The sequence below is a fragment of the Anoplopoma fimbria genome, chromosome 7, assembly GCF_027596085.1.
Source record: "Anoplopoma fimbria isolate UVic2021 breed Golden Eagle Sablefish chromosome 7, Afim_UVic_2022, whole genome shotgun sequence".
In the NCBI taxonomy this organism is placed as follows: Eukaryota; Metazoa; Chordata; class Actinopteri; order Perciformes; family Anoplopomatidae; genus Anoplopoma; species Anoplopoma fimbria.
Window position 1 is genome coordinate 11,770,322 of NC_072455.1, and position 25,836 is coordinate 11,796,157.

The following is a 25,836-nucleotide window of genomic DNA, read 5'->3' on the forward strand; positions in this document are numbered from 1 at the left end:
AATCCACTATATTCTGTTCATGTCTGGACAATAAACTAGAGATGAGTTTGCTCAAACATTGCCAAAGCATCTCTTTACACTGGTCTTGTATAGTCATAGGGAACACTATTTTCAAAAGGCGTTTGCCAGATTATATTAGTGATGGTTAAAATACAAGTATATTTCGGTTAATTCTAACACAGTTATTTTTCTTCCACTCCTTCTCCCTGCGTTAGCTGAAGCCAGTAGTAAACCGCACAGTAGTCTGTTAACATTTTCAAGCATTAGCATTTTGTTTGGCATTATGCTAGCAATCTAGAAAAGTAAGCCTAGATTTACACTTACATCTTCAGAAGTTAATAATTTCTGTTAAAATCTTATTGCAGCATTCAAGTGAAAATATTAAATTAGTAACATATATATACAGTAAAAGATTTGAAACAATAAAAAGACAAAAGCGAAGACATAAGCTTGACTGTAACAAAGGATAAATTGTCAGCCATTTTGTGACTGAGCATGTTCATTTCAATAACAGGCTTTGTTTGTTGTTTCTGCAGAGATTTGTTGTTGAAGTTTCTGAGGAAATACTAGTTAATAGATGCACCCATCAACAATAGAAAGATGGGATCTGTAAATTACCCTTATTTGATCCTGAACTATTCCTTTTCATTCTGACGTTGACACAACCTGTCTGTGTAATGTTAATAAAGTGCCTTCAGAGTTGTGCAGATTTAGTAACCCAACTCAGCTTGTGTACATATTTAGAAGGTTCATATTTACAGAAAGAACAGAGGTGAACGGTTTGAGATGCCCTCAGGGTACTTACATTTTTGTCTTTAAAGAATAGCATTTGCATGTTGACTGTTTTTAGGTTTTAGGTTACATCACTGCTACCGGTGTGAGAAAGCCTCCCCAAGCTCATCACTCTTATTACACCTTCCCTTGTCATGCGACATACAGAGGGTGGACATTATAAGAAAATATCATGTAATCATTGTAATAAAACTTAAGATAAGCTATTATGGTGATGATTCAACTCTAAAGTTACTTTTCAGGCCAGAGTTTGAAGTGTTGTTGCATTGGACAGCATTAGGGTCCAGTCACATCAGCATTCATAACAGCGATGTTTTGGTCCAAAAACACAAATTTGCACCATCTTGACAGACCTGAAGACCTTTACTTAAGGATTTTATGTAATTTAGTCCCCCTTGTTTAGGTACATGGAGGGGTACGAAATATTATGTACACCTCAAAATTACAGCCTTAAAGTGGTACTTCAAAATGACTATAAAGTTGATTCAACACCTCTAACACCAATTAAATATTATAATTTTTACAGATGTAGTTGTAACAGACCTATTGTAGCCGATTACATGATGTTTTCATGGTTTTATGTCCACTCCCTGTATTTGTTTGTGTATTGGTAAATCTTACTGCACTCTTGGAAGTTGTTTTGTTATGTAGAAAACTACATTTAGTTTGCTTGGTTTCTATCTCCTCAGTACAGAGGGTTGGGTTTTTCTGTTAAGTGTAATTGAGCTGTGTCCATTCTGTGTTGTCTAAACCCTTGTCTTCATTCCTTTCTGGCTCCTTCATCTTGTACTCATTTCCATCCACCCTTTGTAACTAGACGACGTCTGACTCCACCACGCATTGCTCGGTGTACTCCTTCACCAGCTCCACGCTCAAGGTGTTGTGGCAGAATTCCTCCATGGGCTTCCAAAGTGGTGGGTCCAGGAACATCTGGCACATCACGTGACCCTTCAGGGGGGCAGTGTGGCGCTGCAGGTGGCACAAGAACTGCTGCCGAACCAGGTCCAGGTCTTTACCGAACATGTCAATGTTCAGGTAATACCTGGTTAAACAAAAGTGTTACAATGAAAATAATTTAATACTTGGAATAACTATTAAATATTATAAGCTTATAAGTATCTTAAAGCAACTATGTGTAGTAACTAATAAATGTACAGATCTGGCACCCCCATGGTCCTATCAAAAGATGCTATGGCAGAAAGCAGTGCTCCCCACTACATTATGTACACTTTCTTATGGACAGTTATGAATGAAGAAAGAACAAATACCAGTCATCTCCAATGGGCACCCTGAAAGGGAAGGTACAGAGGCTGGCCACAGTAGGGTTGGACACATCATCCACCATCCAGTCAATGTCCTTCTTCAGTAGGATAGCCATGTTACTGGTCAGAAGCTTGAATGGCTGCCAGTCTTGAATGATGGTGGCATTAGGAAGGACCCCCTGCATCAGGTCAGTGGTCAGATACAGCCGGTGGACAGCTGTATGGTCGAGACACACCGGAGGAGGGTTGGAGGAGGTGGACAGAGAGGATTGGATGTCTCCACCCAGACCAAGCTCAGACAGACGGAGCTTGAGGTCTTCAGCTCTGAAGCGTACCAACAGAATCCCCTGTGAGAATAAAGCAAATGTATGAACTGACAAAGAACCACAGAAGTAATCACCCTGACTGAAAGCGAGGCTTACTGTATTTTGCATGTTGATCATTAACAACATAGGCACAGACCAATTCAAAGAAAGTCTTATTTTGTTGTTGGTACCTGCTTGGTTATGAGACGATACTTCTGGAAGTCTTTGGGTCCAAGCTGATCATCACGGGTCAAGCGGCTTACTTTGACATCAGGGTACTTGGATTTGACCAGCTCGCAGCAAAAGCGCAGCAGAACTCCTGCCACGCCCTTTCCCCTTTCCTGAGGGGCGACACGCAGACCTTCCACCAGCATGGTCTCCCCATTGTCAATGACACAAACGGACTCAAGAGCAATCTGTCGAGTACGCAGACAAAAACAAGATCACATTGACATGTCCTTTTAGAACTACATCATTCCTGTAGCTGGGGCAGAGCAGCATGACCTGTTAAGGAGATTTGGGAGACAAGATATTTAATGGAGCATGGACTACGATCCTATTTCCTGCTGTCTATCGGTGTCGTGATGGCAGCAGACTACCAATGTTCCTTAAGAACCACACTATCTGCTAAAAGTAAATGATGGAGAGACCGACACTTGAGCTACCTTACTGGACATCATGTGGACTATCTTGGCTAAATGGACACAAGAAAGAAATTCCGCTTTATCTGCCCTGTTCATGCAGCCCCTAAACTTTCTTACTTCCTTGAAGACATTCAAACTGGAAGTCATGAAATTCCTTACCATTGCATTAAGACAAATCTAGTCTAATGATTTATACTTGCTCTGACTTCAGGATTACAAGAATTCTGCCTTTTCTGAAACATAAACCTTTAAAATATTTTCCTGCTACTCATTGAACTTACCACTTTTCCCTGTTTGCGAGCCAGTATGACTGTGCGGTTGGTCTCCTGTAGCCAGTCAGTGTATCGAGTGGGCAGGTAATCAAGGCCACCGTAGATGTCCTGGCTCATGGCCATGATCTCATCGAAATCCTCCTCAGTGGCCACAGAGAACTGAAGGCCTGCCTGGGACAGGGCCTCTGGGAGCTGGAGCATAGTCAGGCTGGTATCGATCTTCATCTTGAAATAACTGATGAGATACAAAGTGGGGGACAGGTTATTGTAGCTGTATGTATTTTTTCCTAAACCAGGATTTAGGAGAGCTCAAGAACCATTCTAACCAAGGAATTCCTGACTGGAGTCAAATTCTGGGTGGTGCAGAAACACAGAATGCACATCTTGATTTAAAGCATCAAAAAAGCTTCTTGAGAGATATGTCTGCCTGTATAACAGCTGTTTCTGTTTATCATGTAATCACACCAACAATCAAATTAGTGTCTCTAGACACAAAGGACAATACATTAATATCAAAGCAGCATAATTGGATGCATAATTCTTAGTGTTCATATGGTTCACACTATGTAAGTGAAACATACTGTAAGCAGTCGGTGAAAGCAGTGCAGTGGTAAAGCATAGCAAGACTTCCAATACAGACATCCAATGCATAAGCATAAGCAATAACTTAGAATCTACCAAGTTATAAAACATTGCCAATTGTAATTAAACATTCTTTGGTTTTGGTTAAAAGATTTGTAATAGCCAACGTTTACTTGGGATTGAAAAGGAAATAAGAGTGAAAGGGATGAGATTGGTGTAGGAATTAATAGCTAGCAGGACAGGAGGAGAAAAACACTGCAGGAGACAAAACGTTACCATGAACACAACAACAGACTACCACCTTTAGTATCAATCCCAAAGAACTGACCAATGGGGCACTGAGAATATAATTCAAAAGCATTTGCAGGAAGAGAACCCAAATGCAGGCTGCCGTCATTTGTTAAGATGGATACAGATAAACGACATGAGTGGCATAGGAATGATTTGGACTTCTGTAAAAGTCTGATGTTTGCTTGACATCTTGGCCGAAGAGACCACACAGAATATACTAGATGAAGAAGAAGAGAACATTTGAGATAAACTGGAGGAGAGATTTGTGTGCACAGTAGTGAAAAAACTTTGAAAGCAACATTTAAAAGTCCATGATTCCTTGCATCGAAGTGGCAGTTCTTTAGATTTAGTCTGCTTTAATTTGTGCATACTGAAACTGAACCAGACTAAATAGAAACCATACCAATAGTATGGAAACGGACTTTGGCTTGTGAGAGCACCCTAAAGAATAGGTAAGAAGAAAGCATAGATATACATGCAAAGGAAAGTGGATGGATGAACCAAAGGAGCTAAAGAAAAGCAAGACAGAGGGAAACAAACTGGATGAGACAGGTTGAAGAGGCAGAAACAGACAGAAAGATTGGCCAAAAACAGATTAATGACAACAGACACAGGAAGTGGAAGACTGGCACCTATCTTGATCCCTATGTGTTTTCCAATAAATCCTGTAAATCCATACCCTCAGCCCCCTAATCCATACACTAATACCCTCTGATACCCACTCCACATTACAAACACTGGCATTTGTCCAGAATTTAGCTAAAAAAAAACAAGATGCTTGCTCTTATAAAGATCTTTGCATTTAATTATTTTTTGATACAATGCATTAACACATGGTGCAGTACAGTGTGATCAAATCAAATAAAACGAGCTTGTGCCAAAAGGAAACAAGCAAACATAACATAAGAAGCCATACAAAAGAGAAGTGATACAATATGATTAGATACAACAAAATATGAAAACATACAACAACATATAGGTAGGTCTTGGAATAATGTATCAGTAGCTTTTGAACATTTAGCAAATTAACAAGGTTAACATGATTCTGTGTGATTCCGTTTCCTCGTAGCTTCTTTTCACCTGCCAATTATGCATTTAATTGGGAGGGAATAAGGCGTGGAAGATTCACGTTATGCCCCCCAGTCCTGACCGGCCAGAAGGGGTGCACTGCCATGGACATCCGTAAACATAGCAAAATGTGTTCATTGGAACACAAGACCAAAGTGGAGCAACTAGTACTCTAAATGGAACCACAGGTCTTTGGACAGGAACTTCACCCCTGAGCAGATAATGCACATAAAGAGAGACAGTAATGTTTTGATATTATCTGCAACACTGAGGTTTTGCATTGGTACTGATGATGAACAATTTCCAATGATACCCAGCCCTAGCAATTAGAGGTGTCAATACAAGTATAATGAGCAGGAGACTGCAAATTGTATTTGACTTCCAACAGAGTTCAGTTAACTAGCTCAAATACTTTTGAGACTGCTAAACAGGGGTTTCTAGCTGCTAGCCAGACTAAAATGACACACCACAAAAGCAGTGGCCAATGTCACAAAAGACGATGGCAAAGAAATCCCATCCAACTATCCAACTACTGAATACATAAACAGTATGTGTCATTACATGAAGGAAAACTGAAACTAAAAACTGTAGGACTGAGCAGACTACCACAGACAATCTCCTGTTCTGTTCTACATGTGTGAAAGGGCAACTCCGGACAATGTCCACACCTGATTCTCCGGACATAGGGCCTCATGCAGCAATATTCTCTTAAATAACAGGAGTCAGCTCCAAATTAACCAACCGTTCTTAACTATCCAAATCTGGAAGAACTTTTAAATAAACTTAAATAAAGAAAAATTGTTTTTCCAGTGCTTCAGTACTGGGTTACAGGAACATCAAAAAGCATTGAGGAGCATTATGTAAGTAGCATTATGTAAAACTTTGGTTAGTCTTAATTTGAATCAAATCAAAAAAATATAATGTTTAAAATATAAAAAATGTATTATATGATGTTCATGTATTTCTGACTGTTTTTCTTATCGTGGTAAGAGTGCTCTTGACCACTCATCACATTTTTAATTACATAAGAGAAGAGGGAAAATAAAAAACATTGGTGAATCCCACAAATCCAGGTGTTATAACAAAATAGTGAATCTTGGACACGAACACAAACAATAGAAGAATTGTTTCCTGCAATAGGCCAATTGTCCGGAGTTCATATGAGAAAATGGCTTAAGACGTGATCTGTCTGAATCTCAATGCCAGAGCCATCACACTGATAGCTGTCACCAAAAAGCATCACCATGGTCACCGCCTCATCCAATAATTTATGCTACTCCCAATCAGAAACAGATACAGGACACCGGGCGCATACTGTGGAAACAAATTCCCCTCTTTGAGACATTAAAGTCTATCTCTATCCACAAGAAAAGTAAAGAACACTTGATTTCCAAAGGTACCATCAAATGAGGCATATACCGAGGTGGGGCCCTATCCTTTTCTGCATTTCTGGATAAGCTTCAACCTTCACAGTTGGTTATGAGAGTAGTGATTATGAATACAGGTTCAATAATCGGACTACTATTAGACTCCATGGACCACATGTGCCCAATTGTGGTTGAAAAGAGAGAGAGGATTACTGGGACCAAATGGCTTGAACTAACAGATGGCCACACAGACACACAGGGCAGCTTTATCCTTAAGCATTTTACAATCAAAATGGGGCCCTGAAACAAGGAAGACATGGGGAAAGAGTAAGGACTGTAGTGAAGTGCCACATCAACAGAAAGACGTACGTAGATCAAAGCCAGACATACAAGTCATCGTATATCCATCTGTCTAGTGAGGTCGTACAACCCAAAACATCAAGTCTTGGAAGCTCCTAACAAGGCAAGAAGGAAGGATTCCAAGGGAGACTGTGCAACTCCAGGAAAGAGAAGGGCAGGGCAAGACCAATATCAAGGTGATTGTCCTGAGAACCACCTATGAGTACATCTAAATGGTGCCTTCAAAGGATGAACCCAGTACAGCAAGTAGGAACTATGGAAGAGCAAGTTAAAGATGGGGACAGAGTGTTCCATTGGTCGATAGTTGACCATAGAGGAGAAGGCTGGAGTAGTTTTGTACCAAGTCACTAAAAATGAAGCACAAGAGCAGGCCCTTAACACCAGACAACCAGAAACAAGTCCAGCAGACAGCATACTTCACTTGGGAAACAGTTGCATGACCATGTAGAAAAGGAATGTTGTTGAAAATGCTAGAGCAATGTAGCACTAAAATGCCAAGAGGGGAACTTGGAGAAGGGGTCGAGAGAGAGGATATGTCAAAGGCCTTCAGAAAGAATTATACCAATTTGTCCAAAAAAGTGACAAAATGATGAAAGGTTTTGAAAATAAAAATGTATTTTCCAGATCTAGCATCCTTAACATTTTAGAACACAGGTTTCACCTCCTATTTGTGAAAACATGGAACACGTCTACAAGTCATGCTGGTAAGATAGATAAAAATAGCATACTAACTGTGACTGCTAAATGCTACAACAGCAACATTTGAGTGCTGCTTCAATAATGATAACACTCCAAAAAAGAAAAGGCAATTCCAGACTTCACACCAGACACGTTACAGTCACATTTTTCTGCCATCTGTCTCACACACATCTAAAGCAATGCTTAAACAATTATTCACCTGCCACAGAACTGCATGCCAGTATTTATCAAGCATAGATAGCAACATTCTAAAATGAATGGAAGACTTTTGAGAGAAGGACTACTACTTACTCCCAACCCGTCAAATACGGCAGCTTGGTCTGTGATCCTACGTGTCAAACTAAGATGCAATAGGGGGCTATAGTTATCGCAGGAGTAAAGGAAGGAAGTGTAAAGAGTGTTAAAGTTTGCATAGGGAGAGAGCTGGTGTGGATGGTGGAGTCAAAAAAACAGGACTTTCACCCAGGAGACAGATGTTCAGGTCCCTTTTGAAACCAAAAGTCAACATTTACTGAATTTAAGGTACACAACCTTAATTAGCATTACCACATCACTTGCATAACTTAGCTTACTCTCCTACTTTACATACGTTATGTAACTTTACTACATTAAGTGCAGGTAACATAGCTTACTTAACTACGTAACAAACACCTATTTCAACCTTCACCAAGATCTTTTCCTAAACGTCACCAATGCACAGGAATTTCCCAGGACACAGGACTTTCACCCAGAAGACATTTGTTTGGGTCTCATTTGAAACCCAAAAGTCAACGTTGACTTATTTAAAGTTACGTAACGTTACTAAATCATTCGTGCAACGTAGCCTTCTTAACTATGTTAGTTAACTTTACCACATTGCATGAAAGTACCGTAGCCTACTAAACTACATTACAAACAAACATACTTTAAGCTTAACCACAGTCTTTTTATAAACTTACTCATCCGTTTTGTTCTACATAACTTTCACAGGACACAGACCTCTCACCCATGAGACCAGCGTTCGTGTCCAGTGCGAAACCAAAAATCCTTTTTTAAATCCAAACCACAATTTTTTCCTAAATCTAACCAACTTGTTTCCTGTGAAAATGGAAGTTTATTTTCAAAAAGACGATAGAGCGATACCAAGAGTCTCAGTTTGAATTGTAGGACCACTGACCAAGCCCTGGTATTTGACAGAGTGAGAATGTTTTGCTGGTGTAGAAAGGGTATCACTGTCCGACTTCACAGGGATACCGGAAAGTATAGAAATCCTCTGTGATTCATCTGTACTTTGTATTCCTGGATAAACATGGTGTCAACAGGGAAAAGGTGCCTCTACAAGAACGCTATTAAATTGTTGTATCCATGTCCAAAACCCTACCTAACATAGAGAATCATCGCTGTTTAACAAATGGTTTACCTTTGTAAAGAATGTGGACACACTTCGAAGACATCATTCTGTGTTCTTATTTTCTTATTATGGTTATACTTTGTTATTATAGGCCCTTTTTCATTACCTTTTGGATCGTGTTGTGCTTGTTTAAGCACTGTCTTTTGATGTAAGAGAGGGGATCGGAGTCGGCCCCTTAGGGGAGTTGTTGGTTTGTAGAGGCTAAAACAGAAATGCTAGACATGTTCCAATAATCTATCAATGGGCCATGTGAGCTGTAAGGGCATTTGTAGTGAAAACACTGTCTGGTCACAGCACACACACACTACACTGTGGACACTGGTATTTTTCCATCATGCTTTGATGCTCTGAGATGAGGTGTCAGGCCTGGCTGGATAGTCTGGTCCTGCCAATGAGAGCGATGCTGTTTTGTGTTTTGGGTTTTTCCTCTCCCACTCTCTCTCTCACACACTCATTGATTCACTCTTCTCCTATTCACTCTCTCATGATCTTGTTTCATCCCTCTCTCTGGCTGGCAGTGTACTCCAAACAAAATGGAATTTGGCACATTTACAAAAACACTGTTGAACTGCCACCAAACAGCCACCACGGACGATCACCAGTATGCTCGCCTCAGATTGGGGTCCGGTCATTTGGTGAGGCCCTTGCCAGATGGAGGAGCTTTGGAATTTTGGTGTGAAAAGACACAATGAGTCGAAGAGATCTGCTGTCCAAAGGATGAACGCAAATAAGCTAATTCCTACTGGCGACTTTACTGGTGAATCAACCAACATGCCTGTATACCTGTACACACAATGATATCAGCATCTCAGGATATACCAATTGTTATCTTCAATCAACGAGTGATGATTATGTTTCGAGGATGCCTGAAAAACTCCAATCCCAAGAGGTAGCATTATAGGAGTTATATAATGTAACTCAAAAGAGATTACTCATCTGATGGTTTAAGAGCAAAACTCAGCACGCTAGGCCACTACACACTGGTGATCAAATGTAGCACACATTCCTTATGAAAATGTCTTTTTGTCTTTTTTAACACACCAGATTTATTTTAGTTGGAGTACGCTGCCAGCTCTCCACTACGTCTTCCCACACAGAATAGAAACATTCCAATGAAACAGAACAGGTATCTTGAGCACCTGAATAATACAAAACTCAAAGGAACACACCATGTCTTCGGTAGATTATCCTGCTGGTGTGATGAGAACATGGACACCCAAAATCATTCATGTCTCCTGGGCAGATCCTTGGCTCCAGCGCTTCATGCCAGTAGGCTCCGTGCTGACGCAAACACATAAGCAAACCGCTCTGTCGCACGATAGCAGGCTCCATGTCATTTTTCCCTCGCAGCCCCGCCTATACATGAAACAAACCATTGACACACAGGCACCAGAAAATGATTAGTTGGGGAAATCTGTCAATCATCAATCTGTGCTTGTTGCCATGAAAATGAGACAGCTGTGCGATATACCTCCACATTGTCACCTACACTGGTTGGTTCTGTGTAGGCTCCATCATGCTTTCAGAAAACGCAAAGCAAATCTACCTGTTTCTACACATCAAGTATGTGTGTACTTGATGCACTACTGTACTGTCTTGACTTTTGTTCTTTTATTATGTATATTGCTCCGGTTATAAACTGAGGTATTGGCATGGTGCCAGTAGATGGCACAGAGTGTACCCGCAGCTAATGTATATTGTATCAACCCCAATAAGCATTGTTGTAGCAAAGACACACTATAAGGAAGACAAAAAAATGTCTTATGTCACTCAACAGAAAATTTTAATTGTTTGTTGACGTATTTGTTATGTATGTGTCCCAAATACTAGAATCCGCAGAACTCTTATCTGTTATTATTTTTAAACAAAACAATTAACGCTATAGAAAGATTGACACAGTGAAGACAAGAGACCAATGACTTCTAACATTTGTGTCCAGTGACGTCTAGTTCACACTGTACAACCTCATTTTCCACTCGCGACGAAAAAAAGCTGCGCCAAATCGACGTTGGCCTCGGCCCTGGCAAATCGGCTCTCGAGCGCTATGTGTGAACTGTTCAAAGACGAGAGCCGAGACGTCAGCTGATGCATCGCGGACAGACACCAGATATCTAGGGATAAATATCTGGACCTGTCGGGGAGTCTGTCAGGGAGTTCCAGCCAAAGAGAGCGCAAGACATGGGTTACAATAGTAGCTAAACTGTATGTGTTGGGTTTGCATGGACCAAAGTTGTTGAGGAAACAGGCTATAAATAGAAAAGATGTGCAGAAACTAGTTAATTTGAGAACACATGTGCCCTAGACAACATCAACAATCTTGGCTACAAGGAAAGTTCAAAAACAAAAAAATCTGTCTTGTGCATGGTATTACGTCCTTTCCCATGTTGCTTCTTGCAAGTGTTTTCGCAACAAATGGGAATTTGGAGAGAAGACATACTCATTTGGGATTCCTCATGGTGAAAGATCTTGTGGTGTGTGACCACTTTCGCCAGTCCGTCATTTAGTGTGAAAAACACAACGTCTTCAAAACTCCTGACAACAAGAGAGAAAGTTGTGTAGTATGAACTTGGCTTAAGGTTAACTTGTAAGATGTGATGGACTTACCATCTGGACGTTTGCATTTAATACATATCATTTCTTTTTTTATGTTTCTGGGGGATAAAATACTTAGAAGCTAGGTGTGTAGCTTACTGACTTGCAGGACAACACACCCTGACATGTTAGCATGTGACTATATATCAAAAGTAAAACAAAATAACGTGATCTAATATCTATCTTCTAAAATGACCTTGTTGAATGATGTACAGAGAAATCTTAATCTTGACGGCCATCCATTATGGCAGAATGGATGTCTCTATAGAGGGTTATTATGAAGACAGAGTTCATGGTTAATGGCAACCTTTTGATTTATTGCCATTGAATGAGTCACTCCCTGTCCTAGAGGTGACCCCTTTTGCAAATAGATTTCTAGAAATGGGAGGCTTATTAGATTGAATAAAATAGCATTAAATGAATGCTTAATTAAATGTTAGTTGTTAATTATGTATCTGTTCAATTCCCATGCATACACATATTCACAGCACTATTTGTGAATCCCTAAACTAGGGATCCTAAATGGCCAGCGGCTCTCCACCAAAATCATTTTTTTTTTTTAGTTAATATAAATCCCAATGAAGATGACCTTAATGTACTGTCTAAAAATCAATACCATCCATTTTGAGAGAGGCCTGCCAACCGATACTGGGTCTCACTCGGCCGCAGGCTGTTTAATAGGTCACAGTGTGGAGAGTCCCTGGTGCTGAAATGAAGTCTATAATCACTTACACAGCTCTTATTATTAACTTTGTTTGCTTGATTTTTTTATGGGGGGGGGGGGGGGGGGGCTGACATAAACATATAACAAATAATCGTTGACCTTTGTTCATTAAAGTTCTTTAACATATTTTTACTGACTTAAGCCTATGCTTGATTTAAATAACTTTCGAGCCATGTGGTAGTAGGCTACTCTCAAGCAGTGTTGTAGTACTAGAGATCGGTCTCGGTCTCTGGCTCACTTTTTGAAGGCCAACATGCTTCACGCGTACTCCAAGAAAACCAGGGAGACAGGAAAAGAAGCCCTATCCCTCCGGGAGAAGATGTCAACCAAATCTTCTGTTATAAAATTTGTCTTCCTAAACTACAAAGAGTTATTTTGCAAAACAGGGTGCAAAAGAAAACACATCATTTCAAGGACTCTCACTGGCCTGGTTATGGTCTTGACTTGGTCTCAACCCTCACAGTCTTGGCCTTGTCTTAGTCCCGATAAGCTGTGGTCTTGGTCATGATTTGGTCTTGGTTAAGGTGGTCTTGACTACAACACTGCTCTCGAGCTGTTAGCCACTTAACCTCTCTTCAACCCCGCCAACCCCCCACCACCCCCCACAAACACACAAACACCTACACACATACACACAAATATAAAGAAATTGAATCAAATGAGTTGGCTAGTGGTCGTCCATTTGGATCAGACTACTAAATCAAACTATTTGACATAAATGGGTCATAGTGGAAGACAATTAATTCCGCAAATAGGACGCCATGTCCACATATTTCATCGTCTCTAGATTAACAATGTATACAATGAGTTTCATATCGCCATGATAGTTGCCATTCCAGATCCCAGAAGTCGTACTGTGGCTTCCCGCGGGTTCACTGTTGCACATCCATCTCGGCAGGCCCAAAGGCGTTGCATTGTCTGGTCCCAGCTCAAGATGGCAGCAGGAAGGGGGCAGAAGTGAGCGTGTGCCACATATTGTAGTCAACTTTGTAGAATTTAAAACTGCCTCAGAGTCATCAGGGGAGGAAAGCCGCAATTTTACAACATGCTTCCCTCTGATGGTTGGAGTTATGGAAGCCCAAACGTTTGCATCACAACTTCAAGCAACAACCAGAAAGCTTCGGTGAACCGCAAAAGATATCACAGCGTCAACACGCAAGCTGGGTTTGAGCAGAACAGTCAAATGTGGTGGTAGCTGGATGATCTGAATTCAACCACAACTCTCAGATCCTCAGCGAATGCTGCCTGAGACACAATATTTTCTCTGCACAGTGCTGTTTACTCCTGTTGTATCGATTGCTGTTGGTCAACCGTGCAATTACACAGGTCAAAATTCACCAAAGTTCAACTTTAAGTTATTATATTGCCTATTTTTTGCCAATGATTGATTCCGCTGATTGTGGCTGTTCCATTGAAATTAACTTGACCACAGAATTTGGGAGTTTTAAAAGCTAGTATGACCTGGCCTCAATACAGTGTAAGAGGAACCCTAAGGTGCCATCGCCTTGGTAACCGTGGATATCCCTCAATTGCAATGGCCTCTTGCACCATTCCCAGGACCACAACTGAATTTATAGCGAGCAAATTACAGCGTAGCGGGTTGCATTTTGTAGCCTTTGAGAGGGGCACATGTTCTATGTTCTTCATGGAGAAATGCCACAAGATAATAACTGTATACCGTGATTAATACATGCACATCCCGCTGACAATGATACCGAGATTAGTGGAGATAGTTTCCAAAAAAACTAGTTGAACCAAATACCAAAAAAAGAGTCAAAAACCATTAAGTGTTTACAGATTTTTTAATCTCTAGAGCATAGTATTGCTCTTTGATGTACAAAGTGTTAATGCACATTCACGGTTTATCCATGTCCCCCCGGGTCCATTCTTCTGTGCCTTTGGCTGGTACCGGACCTGCCAGGAGCCCACGAGATGGGGAAGGGGTGTTTTTCCTAGAAATAAAGATAGGGAAGATATGAATTTTGTCATATGTGTGTAATTTACTACCAAATGAAAAAAAGAGAAAAAAAAAAAGAAAAAATTCATGTTGCCCTTACCTTGGCAAGAACTCTTAGAGTCCGTCAACCAGCACCAGAGGAAGCATTACCCCACTACTTGAAGCATTGCTTTTTCCAAGAATTCACTGAACCGCTTCAGCAAATTTGCTTAATGGTTTAAGACCTCCACCTGTTAAACGTAGCATCGGTCATGAATAAAACGTTATCTGAGGCATTATGCATAATTCAGAATGGGGCAGGATAAGCTTACCGGTGGCTGAAGTAGCTTTCTTGTATGCTGCAATCTCCTGATGAGTTTTTGACAAGATGTTTTTGCAAACCACAGCAGTGAAGTTAGCAATAATATTGTTTGCAATTTCTTTCTTTTTTTTCTGTAATTCCCTTTTATTTTTTGATCCATAAAACCCCCCACCAAATCATCAAATTGAATGTGACTTTGACATCAAAATTCCACAACAAAGTTCAAGATCTAAAATTGCCACCCAGCTGAGCTGTGTCTGAGCCCTGTTGGCAGGGCCGGCGGTAAGGGTTGCCAGGTTGCCACTGGCAACCATTTTAAGAAACCAATTCTTGGCCTTTGGTTACCATCAGTGGTATCCACTTTTTAACATACAAAAAATAGGGAGAGCAAATAGCAATTTGTCCACCCCAGTCTCTGCAGCTGAATGTGAGAGGGAATTCAGCTGTCTCAGCAGAATCAAGGTGGACTGGAGGTCATCTCTGAAAGTAGAGATGGTGGACTATTGATGTCGGGGTCACTTGAGGGACCCACAATCCAAGACTTCAATAGTGAGGGGCAAATGTATCTGTGGTGGGAATCGGTGACTAAAAATGGCAACCAAAAGCCGATGCCTGATTGCCAGCGGGGCAAAAACTTTAAAAGTAAGTTGGAACCCCTGGCTGGGTCCCTGCTGTCAGATTGGTTGGTTTGTGATCCCATCCCTTGATGACATAGTGAATTTTCCCTGCCTCGTAGCGCCCTAAGCACATTGTGTGGAAACCAGCTGCAATGGTTTATCTTTCCATGATCACTGCATGGGCATTTGATTATGTAAGCTGAAGTGGTTTACTGGTGTCGCTGGATGTTTTTATTGACCCTGTGCACCACAAATAAGCTGCTCCTAATTTGACATGTATGAGTAAATGTGCTTAAGTTATTTTCTAGTATTGGCTCAGCACACTTAGGCCATGCTCACATTTTCAGGTGCTCAGCTTGATTTGGAGGTAAAGAAGAAAAAAAAAATTCAGTTGCCTTAAAGAGCAGGTGTGAAGGGTTTGGCGGCATATAGTGTCTAGGTTGCAGATTGTAACCAACTGAAACTTCTCCCTCATGCCAAGAGTGTAGGAGAACTTCATTGGCCGAAGCAAAAAAAGGCGACTGGCCCTATCTGGAGCCTGTGTTTGGTTTGTCCATTCTTGGCTACTGTAAAAACATGGTGGTGCAGCATTGATATCAGATCACTGAGGGAAATCAGGCTTTGGTTTCACAAAAGATAAGGTGTTAAGATGTGGTCGGATTTTTAACCAATTTTATTAGCTCCTAACATATTATGGAATTGTAAGAGTTGAATTTACATTATGACATGGTTCCATGAATACTTTTTGCCATACACATCTAATTCAGAGGAGCTAAAACACTAATATTATGTCTCACAATATTATTTTTGAACCATTGATGTGGGTGGGTAGTTGGCCAAGCTCAGCCAGAAAAGAAATGTGTCATAGGCTAAGAAACAAGTAGAAAGAGTAGAAAGTATAAATACATAATCATAAACACATATTTTTGAGAAATGCAGTGGGTGAGCAGCTTCTGTTGTGTGTTGGTGCCATTATAATTTGCACCCAAGTGTATAATACATTTACAGTGGAAACTGTCTGTGGCAATCTCCAAGCCCATTTGTTCTCACTGAAAATGTACATCTTCTGGATCATAAATCGTCATAAACGGTCCACAGATGAAGCAAATCTGCGTATCAGTCACTTAGTAACACATTTTAACTTGTTAGCTTACAGAAAGTTATGTGGCAAACTACTTCTTGGCGGGGAGCTTAAAAAATGAAGTGATCAATATCAAAAATGTTACATTATTTTTGTGTAGAGCAATACATATTGCAGTGTATCATTATTTGACTTTTACATTTTTTAATATTCCACAGTTAATAACAGGTAGACTATGGTTTCTTTTTTTTTTTGAAAGGCTTCACAACTTCTTACACTAACACAACAGGCCACTCTAGTTTTTAATAAACATCACTGTAACAGAAGAGAATTGGGCACTTATGGGGACTATTTTCAGCTGTGGACAAAACAAAAAACACCTTTTCTAACAGTCCAGTGTTTGTTTCATCTGCCCACCCCCTGACCTCAGCAGACTAAGTTAAGAAAGTGATTTTAATGGCTCAGCGCTCAATGGCACATCATCACCATCCCCATCCTTGCATTTCAATTTAGTTAGTTTCAGTATCAGACGTTGGACAGAATTATTTTTGGCTACGACGATGCACTGCTGCGAGCAGTGATTGATCCTTTTTCATCCTGCTGTTATTTGTCCCAGGTCGACATCGTGCTTAGGCACTCAGGAAAAAAAATACCCTCTAAAAATAACTTGAGTGCATCTCGTCTGCAAGACATTTTGGAAATCTGTTTTCTGACATAGGACACAAATGCATGTGAATGAATGGCGGTTGCACAGTAAAATGAGGGTCATGGGGAGGAGGGTGCGGGGGATGGGCGGGGGGATGTGCGGGGATTACGTGTGTGTCATTACACCCATGGACAGCTGTGGGTGTAATAAATATGATGAAACAGTGGAGGGGGAGAGAAATGAGGGCTTTGTGGGTTTTTTTTCTCGTGTCTGCTCTGTCCAATTTCAGGGAGGGAAAGTGAATGCATATCAAACACTCACCAAGCCCGCTTTGACTTTGCAGCAGTTCATCACGAGTCGAGTCTATCTGCAAACAATAAAGCTGCAACATTCTACTCCACCTCCTAATGGTCTCCTTCTGAACTCCTCCACTTCATCCTTGCCTCCTCTTGGCCTCTCACCTCTCCTTTGCCTCCTTCTATTTCAGTCCCAACCCTCCTCATCTCCTCACTTCCTCCTGGCCCTATTCACACTTCCATCAGCCTCCTACCCAGCACCTCCTCACCCTCCCCCCTTCTTCTTTTCATATTCTTCCTACCCCCCCCCCCCCATCCCCCTCCTCCTGCCCCCTCTCCTAAATCTATCCCTCCCTCCTCTTGTCCTCTCCCCTGGCCTCCCCTCTGCACTGCAGCACCTATACAGTCATTAATCTCCAAGGTCCCCTTAGTGCGACACACAATGTGTGTGTGTGCGTGTGCATGCACGGGTGTATATGTGTAGCACACACTCAACACTCTTTGAAAGGTCACATGTGCTATTAGAGGCAGATTTATACGTTTGTCTCCGCAACGGTGCATGTGACGTCAATTTTTGACAAGATTTGTTTTATTTCCCAGGTTGCCCTCCGGGGGGACGGTTTCACTAGTTTCTCTGATTAAACACCATGCTTTTACGGCGACCCACGCATGACCATGTGAGAGCCTCAGAGGGACTTGCAAATGCATCCACAAATTTGACCGTCGGTTTGTTGAGACATGACGAAGCCGTGGGTCACACAGAGTCCTAGTTCTCAGAGCCTCTTCTCTTCCTTTCTACAGCAAATCCATCACTTGTGTAACTTGACTTTCAATGACAAGCTCTCATGTTAGCCTCTTAAAGTGGTCAGATGGATTTTCTCTGGCTGTTGGCATTTTTCAAATCATGATGATCATGACAGTTGTTCTGGTGTTGATACCAGTATCGCCTCATTTACAGCTATCAACGAGTGTGCAGGTCCATGGGCCGATCTGCTGTTACGTTATCATCATCTATCAGCTCGTATATGCCACACAGAACCAACTACAACAGGCGTCTCTTGCTTCCAGATGCGTACATCGCGCCTGATCGGTACTGTCATGTGCATCTCCCGACCGACATTAAAAAGTTGCGAGACGGCTCCCTTGTTGGCTACTTCCATCATCGACTGCAGAAAGAAACCCATCGACTGCAGAAAGAAACCCATCGACTGCAGAAAGAAACCCATCGCTGCGTCCGAAACACAGACTGTTCATAAGAAGTGGACGTAATCATCTTGATGTTTCCCATTGGTTTGCCGTTTCCCGATTTTAAGCCTCGATTTGGGCGATTTTGCCATCACCATCTTGGATTACAACCGGCGCCATGTTGTTTTTCGCAAACCAATGAACAGAAGTTACCATATTTGAAACATAGACGTAGCAACGCCATATGCGGCTCCGGCATCGACCTGTCAATCACAGTAAGCCCGCCCTAAAGCATACCCTGCTTTATGGTCTTTTGGACTCTAAATGGACCATCATTTACTAAATGAACATCATGCTGTATTGAAGAAGACTTGAAACTAGAGATTGAGACCATAAACTTGTTTATAGAAGTAGCTTATGAGAGAGCCGTCTCCCTTCTATCGCATCTCTGTAGAGAGTTTCGCATTTTCAATACTAATCGGGCAAGTTCTAGCGATAAGCTGCTAGGTGATTTTGGTATCAGAAATTTGATGGTTTCTGTTTGTAGTCTGAGAAGTAGTGACTAATCATGTTCAAGCAGGCTTTTGTTGAATGCAGAAGACGCAAAAGAAGTGAAAAGCATCGACAGTGACTTTTTCTCCCATTTTCATTAGCTTTGTGATTTTATGTTACCACATGAGAGGCACAACCTCAATCAACTGTTTTTTTGTGTTATCACGTAAGAATGTATTTGCAAACCAGGTGATTGTGTCTTTAGTAAGTTAAAATCTGGCACCTTACATGGACATCAAAAGTGTGTTTTCAACATCTCCATCATCCATTATCATCCTAGCTCTGTTATGCATCCCTCTCCTTCCTGAAATGCTTCTTTCTTTTTGTTCAGATCTATTTCTATTTATTAATATTATATATACTTTAAAAACTTTTCATCAGACATTTGTGGAGAGTTCTAAATCTAGTTTTACAAAATGAAAATCAAGTAAGGGGAAAATAGCTGGAGAGCCGAGAGCAAAATAACTAATAAATAAATAACAATAGGTAAGTGAAAATCTTTAACATAGTTCCTAAATCAAAATAATACTTGTAGTACTCTTAAAATTAATACATATAATACAAGCTAAAAGTAGGTAATGCTCAATAGATCAATAGGAATTTATCATATCCAACTTCTAAGTGGAAAACTATATTCCCTAGGTTTAACAGCAGATTATTTGCAGCATGACATCCCAGCTAAGCAATAGTCATGTGACACACACACCAAGGTAGGTAGCGGGAACCTGAGCACACACAAGAGCCATGTAGGAGGTCACATGACCACACACACCGACGGGAACATGGGAGCAGCGGTCAGATTGTCATGATAACACAGCAAAAAATCACCAGGCTTAAAGCACCAGACTTTAGATCTTGCGTGACAAAACACATAACAAACGAAAGCCCGCGTGGAATGTACGGAACTGGCGCTGGTTATCGAGGCCCTGTTTGCATGGGGAGAGGGGAGACAGAGAGAGCGGACTGTGTGAGTAAATGGGTTGACAAAAGTGGAGAGAATAGGATGTCCATGTTGTGCTTTCCTATTTTTTCTCTCCCTTCCATGATTAATACAATAATGCCTCCACGCTTTCAATCCCAAATACCAAACTGTCAAAAGAAATCAGATCACATCCTCCCTCTCTCTCTCTCTCTCGCCCTTTCTCTCTCTCCCTCTTTCTCTTTCTCTCTCTCCCTCACTCTTCCCTCTCTCTCTCTCTCTCCCTCACTCTCTCTCTCTCCCTCCAGCAGCTGTACGAGGTTGCATGACAACAGCAAGCATTTCAATTGTGAGTCACAGTGCAAAAGAGGGGGATAAAAGTGATGATGATGATGATGATGATGATGATGATGATGATGATGATGATGATGATGATGATGATGATGATGGGGAGGATGGCCACCACTTTGAAAAAAAACACACCTGTCCCATCACTATTTAAAGCTGCACTAATCAATGGTTTTATTTGAACAATTAGAGCTGCAACGATGAGCCGATTAGTTGTGGCTATTAAAATAATCGCAAACTTTTTTGATAATTGGTTTGTCATTCTTTAAGAATTACAAATATTCTCTGTCTCCAGCTACTTTAAGATGTGTTACACCTCTCACCATTAAACTGAACGTCTTTGAGTTGAGGACAAAACATGGTATTTGAGGACGTCATCGTAGGCTTTTTCACCATTTTTCACCATTTATTACATTTTATAGCCCAAACAACCCAACAATTACTCTTAGAAATAAGATGAATCTACAATGAAAATAATTGTTGGTTGCAGCCCTATTAACAATGGATCATACAACTGTGTGTAATGTGAAAGGAGTCACTCAAAGTTTCCCCAGAAGCAAAACCCCATGTGCAGTATCAACAATAGCATACTCAGGGGGGCTAATTCAGCTTTAGATTACATTTAAGAAGTTTGAATAAAATTCCTCAAGAAACAGGACCAATGACTAAGATTTCTCTGTGTCTGCGAGTTCTGTTAATAGTAGGGCTGTACCAAAGAGTGCAAAACTTCATTCATAACTTTGAAATTCAACATTTGAATGCTGCACAACGGGGTTTATTTGGTTTCGCATATCTATTTTTTGTGTTTAAACCGGGCATTTGTGATAAGTTGCTGATAAACACTTGTATTATACTACTTTGGAATTAGGTTTCAGTGGTGGCTGTATAGGATTGTTTCCGATCCAAACATTTCTAATAAGTCCACATGTCAGCATTTATTTATTTGTTTGCTCCCCCGCCTGCAACACACAAATAGAGGCTCGCACTGCCGAGTTATATTCATTAGAGCAAGATGCTTTAATAAAAAAATGTAATCCAAGGACTGTCTTTTTTCAAATTGAGGATTTTTTTAAGGTGACGAAGCTTCATTCAAAAACCTTCAAAAATGACATTCACGCACAGCCCTTGTTGACAGCCAATTGTCTAACACATTTATTTACAATATCAGTGTAATAATGCCAAAAAATGTCAGATGCTGTTTTGAGCTTATTGGCTGCCCCCAACAAACCAAATAATCAATGAATGCAGCTTTAAATCTCTAGAAATAGTGCGCGATTGCTGCCATTGCACCTACAGACTGCATGCCTCCAAACATAGTGTCAAAGCCTGAAAGCAAACTAAAACCACACATTCATGCAACAAAAGGCTTTTAATTCTACCTGTGCATTAATGTTACATCATATCATAGCCATGTCAAGTAATAATCTATAAGCAGTCTCGGTCCTATCCCTCCATTTTGTGCACTCTCATGTAGTGTGGTGTGTCCCATTTCTGTTCGGGATGAAGGGGTAGCGGATATCAAGAGTCCAGATGGTCCGCCAAATGGAGCATTTCCACATGCATAGTCAAATCGAATGAGAGATTATATTGCAACAGCGGCTGAAGAATGTGTACAAATGTAGCTTAAATGTCTTTATATAATGTTGGAAATGTAAAATCAGATGGGCAATTTTATGCACAGGCAGTGGGTTTCTGTTTGTTACTAATTCTTCATGATGAGTATCTGACAATTGCTGTGTGTTATCTTGTGTCATGGATGAGCTGGACTACAGCTACCTCATGACTCTGATACCTACAGTAGTTTCCATTGTCCATTACTGTAACTGACATCAGGCCCCTGGCCCTCGTAGCTCCATTCCAAAGGGCCATTAGCCAATCAGGAGCACTTTGAGACGAGTGATAGAGTTACAGGAGAAGTAATGGAGTAGGTGTTACTTTCACGTGAGTCTATATCTACTTACATTCTTAGTACGATTGGTAAATCTGCACAGGCGTCTAGAATTCTCCTTTTGCAGAAACATTAGTGAGTCATATCACTCTGAATGGATATAAGTTAGCAAGAAAAAATGTTAAACTTAGCACGTGACAATGCTTTGTGTTTGCATTTTAGCAATCTGCACATGTTAATGCAATTATGCTAAATTTGACATGTAAAAATGATCATGGTAGTACAGCAAAGGCCCAAATTAATTAATTGAGTTCATCCATTGAAAGCTAGTCAATAAAAATACAAGATGTTACATTGTACATACGGAGTGTTAACGTGTTAAATACTCACACGCAACTGTTAGCACGCTAATGTAGTGAATGTTGCACGCCAAACCCAATCATAATCCCCTGCACTGTAACAGGCTAATGCTAGCATAGCATGCTAATGTAAGCATTGAGTTCAATGCACAGCGTAGCCTGTTGACACATTCACACTCAGAACAGAAATAATAGAAAAACATTATGATGTCACAACATACCACTAGTTTTCACAGCATATAAATTACAAAGTTAGCATAAATATTTTTTTTGTATTGCATTCTGACATTATACCTAATTGTTAGTTGATTACTTTAAGCAGTTACAAAAAATATTTTAGCATAAGCTTTGGGTTTTAGATTGGAACGTGTTCATGTTAGTATTGGATTTTATCCCCAATGGACTGCAGACAATAGTGTGTTTTCAGCCATTTTAGCACCAGTATGTTGATACTGTTGCAGTCCATTTCCACCTGGTAGCAGCCATCCAAAATCCCATAAATCTCATCCTCACCATTACAGCTAGCTGAATGAACCAAATATGGCGTAACATTGTGTTGCTGTAATGGTGGATGAAAGGGAATGACAGGAAAGGAGGATGTGTTGGCGCCACCAGATAACTCAAGATGATTTCAAGATGCATATGCATATGTGCAATTAAAAGCTATAAAAATTAAAAATATTAAAATATTTGTTTCTTAACAAAATATGAGGTTAAAGTGATTCCAGTATGTTTTAGTGCCATTTTGAGAGTTAGTTTTGAACATTTTGGATAATCATTGGGAAAATGTCATGAATCGCAATTATTTTCATTTGTCCCATGCGTACACCAGGGGCCCTCGTAAAAGATTAATCCCGCCATGATTGGGTAATGAAATCAACACTATTCACCAGTTAGAAACTGGTAAATACTGCTCAGGTTCAGGATCCGGTTTTGGTAGGATCCAATATATATTCAGCCCTGATGAGTCATTCTTTGCATCAAGGCTTCTTTTAAACAGAAATTAAAAAAAAAAATTCTAAAAAGGAAACCAATGAATTGTTCCACCTCATCACTATTTTGGTAACTAACGCTAAGTCATTTTTTATCCGATCACTCGATTAATCGATGGAACTTGGTCCAGATTTGTCTGACTGGTTTTGAAATGAGAACCATGGAATCATCACACAAAGCGGCAGACGGCATCCTCACCATCAATCTTCTCCAACACATAACACAGCCTAAACAGAGACCTCTATAACACATCATAACCTCTTAGACCATATTAAAACATTGGATCATACTTTTTATGCTGCCAAGAGCCGGCATGATTAATCAGGTTGTTGATCATTCAACAGAAAATGAATTGACAACATTGAAGTCATATATCATGTCAAATGCTAAACATTGTTTGCTTTCCACTTCTCTGTTTCACATCATTGTAAGCTGAATATCTTTGAGTTTTATGGCTTAAGAAAGAAATAAAACTTCCAAAACACAGTTAGGTGTTTATTAAAAAATGTCTCTTTGCGTATGTAGATTTCTGTTAAAATCACCAAAAGTTCCCATTAGGTAATGCCTCATTTGCATAGCAAAAAAAACACGTCAGAAAACTTGTTATACAAAATATAATTGTCTTAATATAAGTAATCAACTGGAGAAGTTTCATGGTGATAGCTATTAGGTATTTTTTTTTTTACCCTTTTCACCTGTAGTGGAATTTTACAATTCATGAGTTTTTTCTCAGACTCTGAGCCAGAAATCTCCAATTCAGTAGCTTTAACATACACCAAACTTTACAGTTTCATTCCTGTCCATATTCAGAAGATTTTTCCAGACAGCTTTTGTTCACACATTACTCATAGCTAGATTTATAGAACATTTTGTTCCCCGAAAAAGTGACACAAAATGTTATTTTTATGGATATTAACAGTAGTTCCTGATTGTATGCAGTGATTCAAAGAGATACTAAAAAAACCTTCTGTTAAAAACATTAGATTTTTTTTTACCTGGCTTAATCCAATGTTCAGATTGGTACGAATGTAGGAAAATTAGCACATATTTTATAAAATCAGCAAATGTTAAGCCTATTCACCTGGGATGTCTCCTCTTAATCTGAAAAACAACAGTCAGATTAATCTAAGGCTGCAACTAAGGATTAAATTGACTCAGACATCAGTAAATCTGGGTTATTTTGAACATAAATGTCAGAAAATTGAAAAAAGCCCATCACAGAGTCCAAGGTCCAAAGACATTTAGTTTGCAATGATATTAAACGGAGAAATAGATCTCACTGTGGACATTTTTTGCTGGAGAAGAGACTTGAACGGATGAGGCCAATTATTTACACCACTATTGAGCAATCGACCAATTGGTTTCCAATCCCACTCTGACATGACCACCATCACAAATAGCTGCAGACTGCATCCTCACCACCAGCATGCCACTGCTGGTGTTTCTGTTATTTTGTCCTGATTAACAGAACATGTTGTCCAATACAATAGTACATCCACAGCAGCCATCTCTGACACAGCCCCAAAAAATTAAATAGATTTTACATTACATTAGATATCATATTTGAATCGATCAAAAACATGATTAGAAGTAGAAGTTTGAATGGTTTACAAGTATTCTATTGTTTGTTTATGCATTCCAAGTTGTCATGCATGGTCTCATCTGTCATTATGGTGTGTTACGGGAGCAGCTGATAGAAGGGATGAATGGGGACTAAATTGAATATGACCATAATGACCTTAATGTCATCCAGCATTGTAGTATGTGTTCATCTGGCAGCCTCAGGAGAAATAAACACAACGGAACATAATGATGCTGTGGAACTGTTCAAGGTTTCAGCTCCGTATACTGAGCAGCGGCGTGTGTCGTCATGATGCCGTGATAACCGAGGCACGGCAGATATGAAAGAGCCTAAATAATCCCACAAGGTCACCGGGCCGTCATCACCGAGAAGCCGCAAACACGTTTTAAATGTGATTACATAACATCATTGGTCATTTTAAAAAAAATCAAACAATACCATCAAATCCGATACGTCACAATGTACCCCCGCGGGCCTACCGAGCACCGCGGAACACCGCACGCGCTCCAACAGCCCCCGCATAGGAGGGATGCTGTAGATCTGGTAATTTTCCTTCACGCAACCTGCGGGACGGCGCAGAGCACTGCCCGTTTATCTTAACCGTTTATCTTAACCGTTTATCTTAACCGTTTATCTTAACCGTTTATCTTAACCGTTTATCTTAACCGGCAGCCGCTCCGCTCTCGCTGGTCTTACCGCGGATGGTGGCCGGCGGCGGGGTCCTTGGTGTCGGCGGTCGGAGGAGACAGGATGGCAGGTCTGTA

The 25,836-nt window shown here is 40.5% G+C and overlaps 1 protein-coding gene across 1 annotated transcript; it reads right to left on the reverse strand.

Annotated features, from left to right (window-relative positions):
- Positions 1-1,605: 1,605 nt before the first annotated feature.
- On the reverse strand, positions 1,606-25,836 carry nat16 (N-acetyltransferase 16). The gene is made up of 5 exons (XM_054601879.1): positions 25,769-25,836; positions 3,285-3,510; positions 2,551-2,775; positions 2,061-2,401; positions 1,606-1,834 (listed from the first exon to the last, which is right to left on the reverse strand). The coding sequence occupies exons 2-5, from the start codon at positions 3,498-3,500 to the stop codon at positions 1,606-1,608; spliced, it is 1,011 nt and encodes a 336-aa protein (XP_054457854.1). The 5' UTR covers positions 3,501-3,510; positions 25,769-25,836.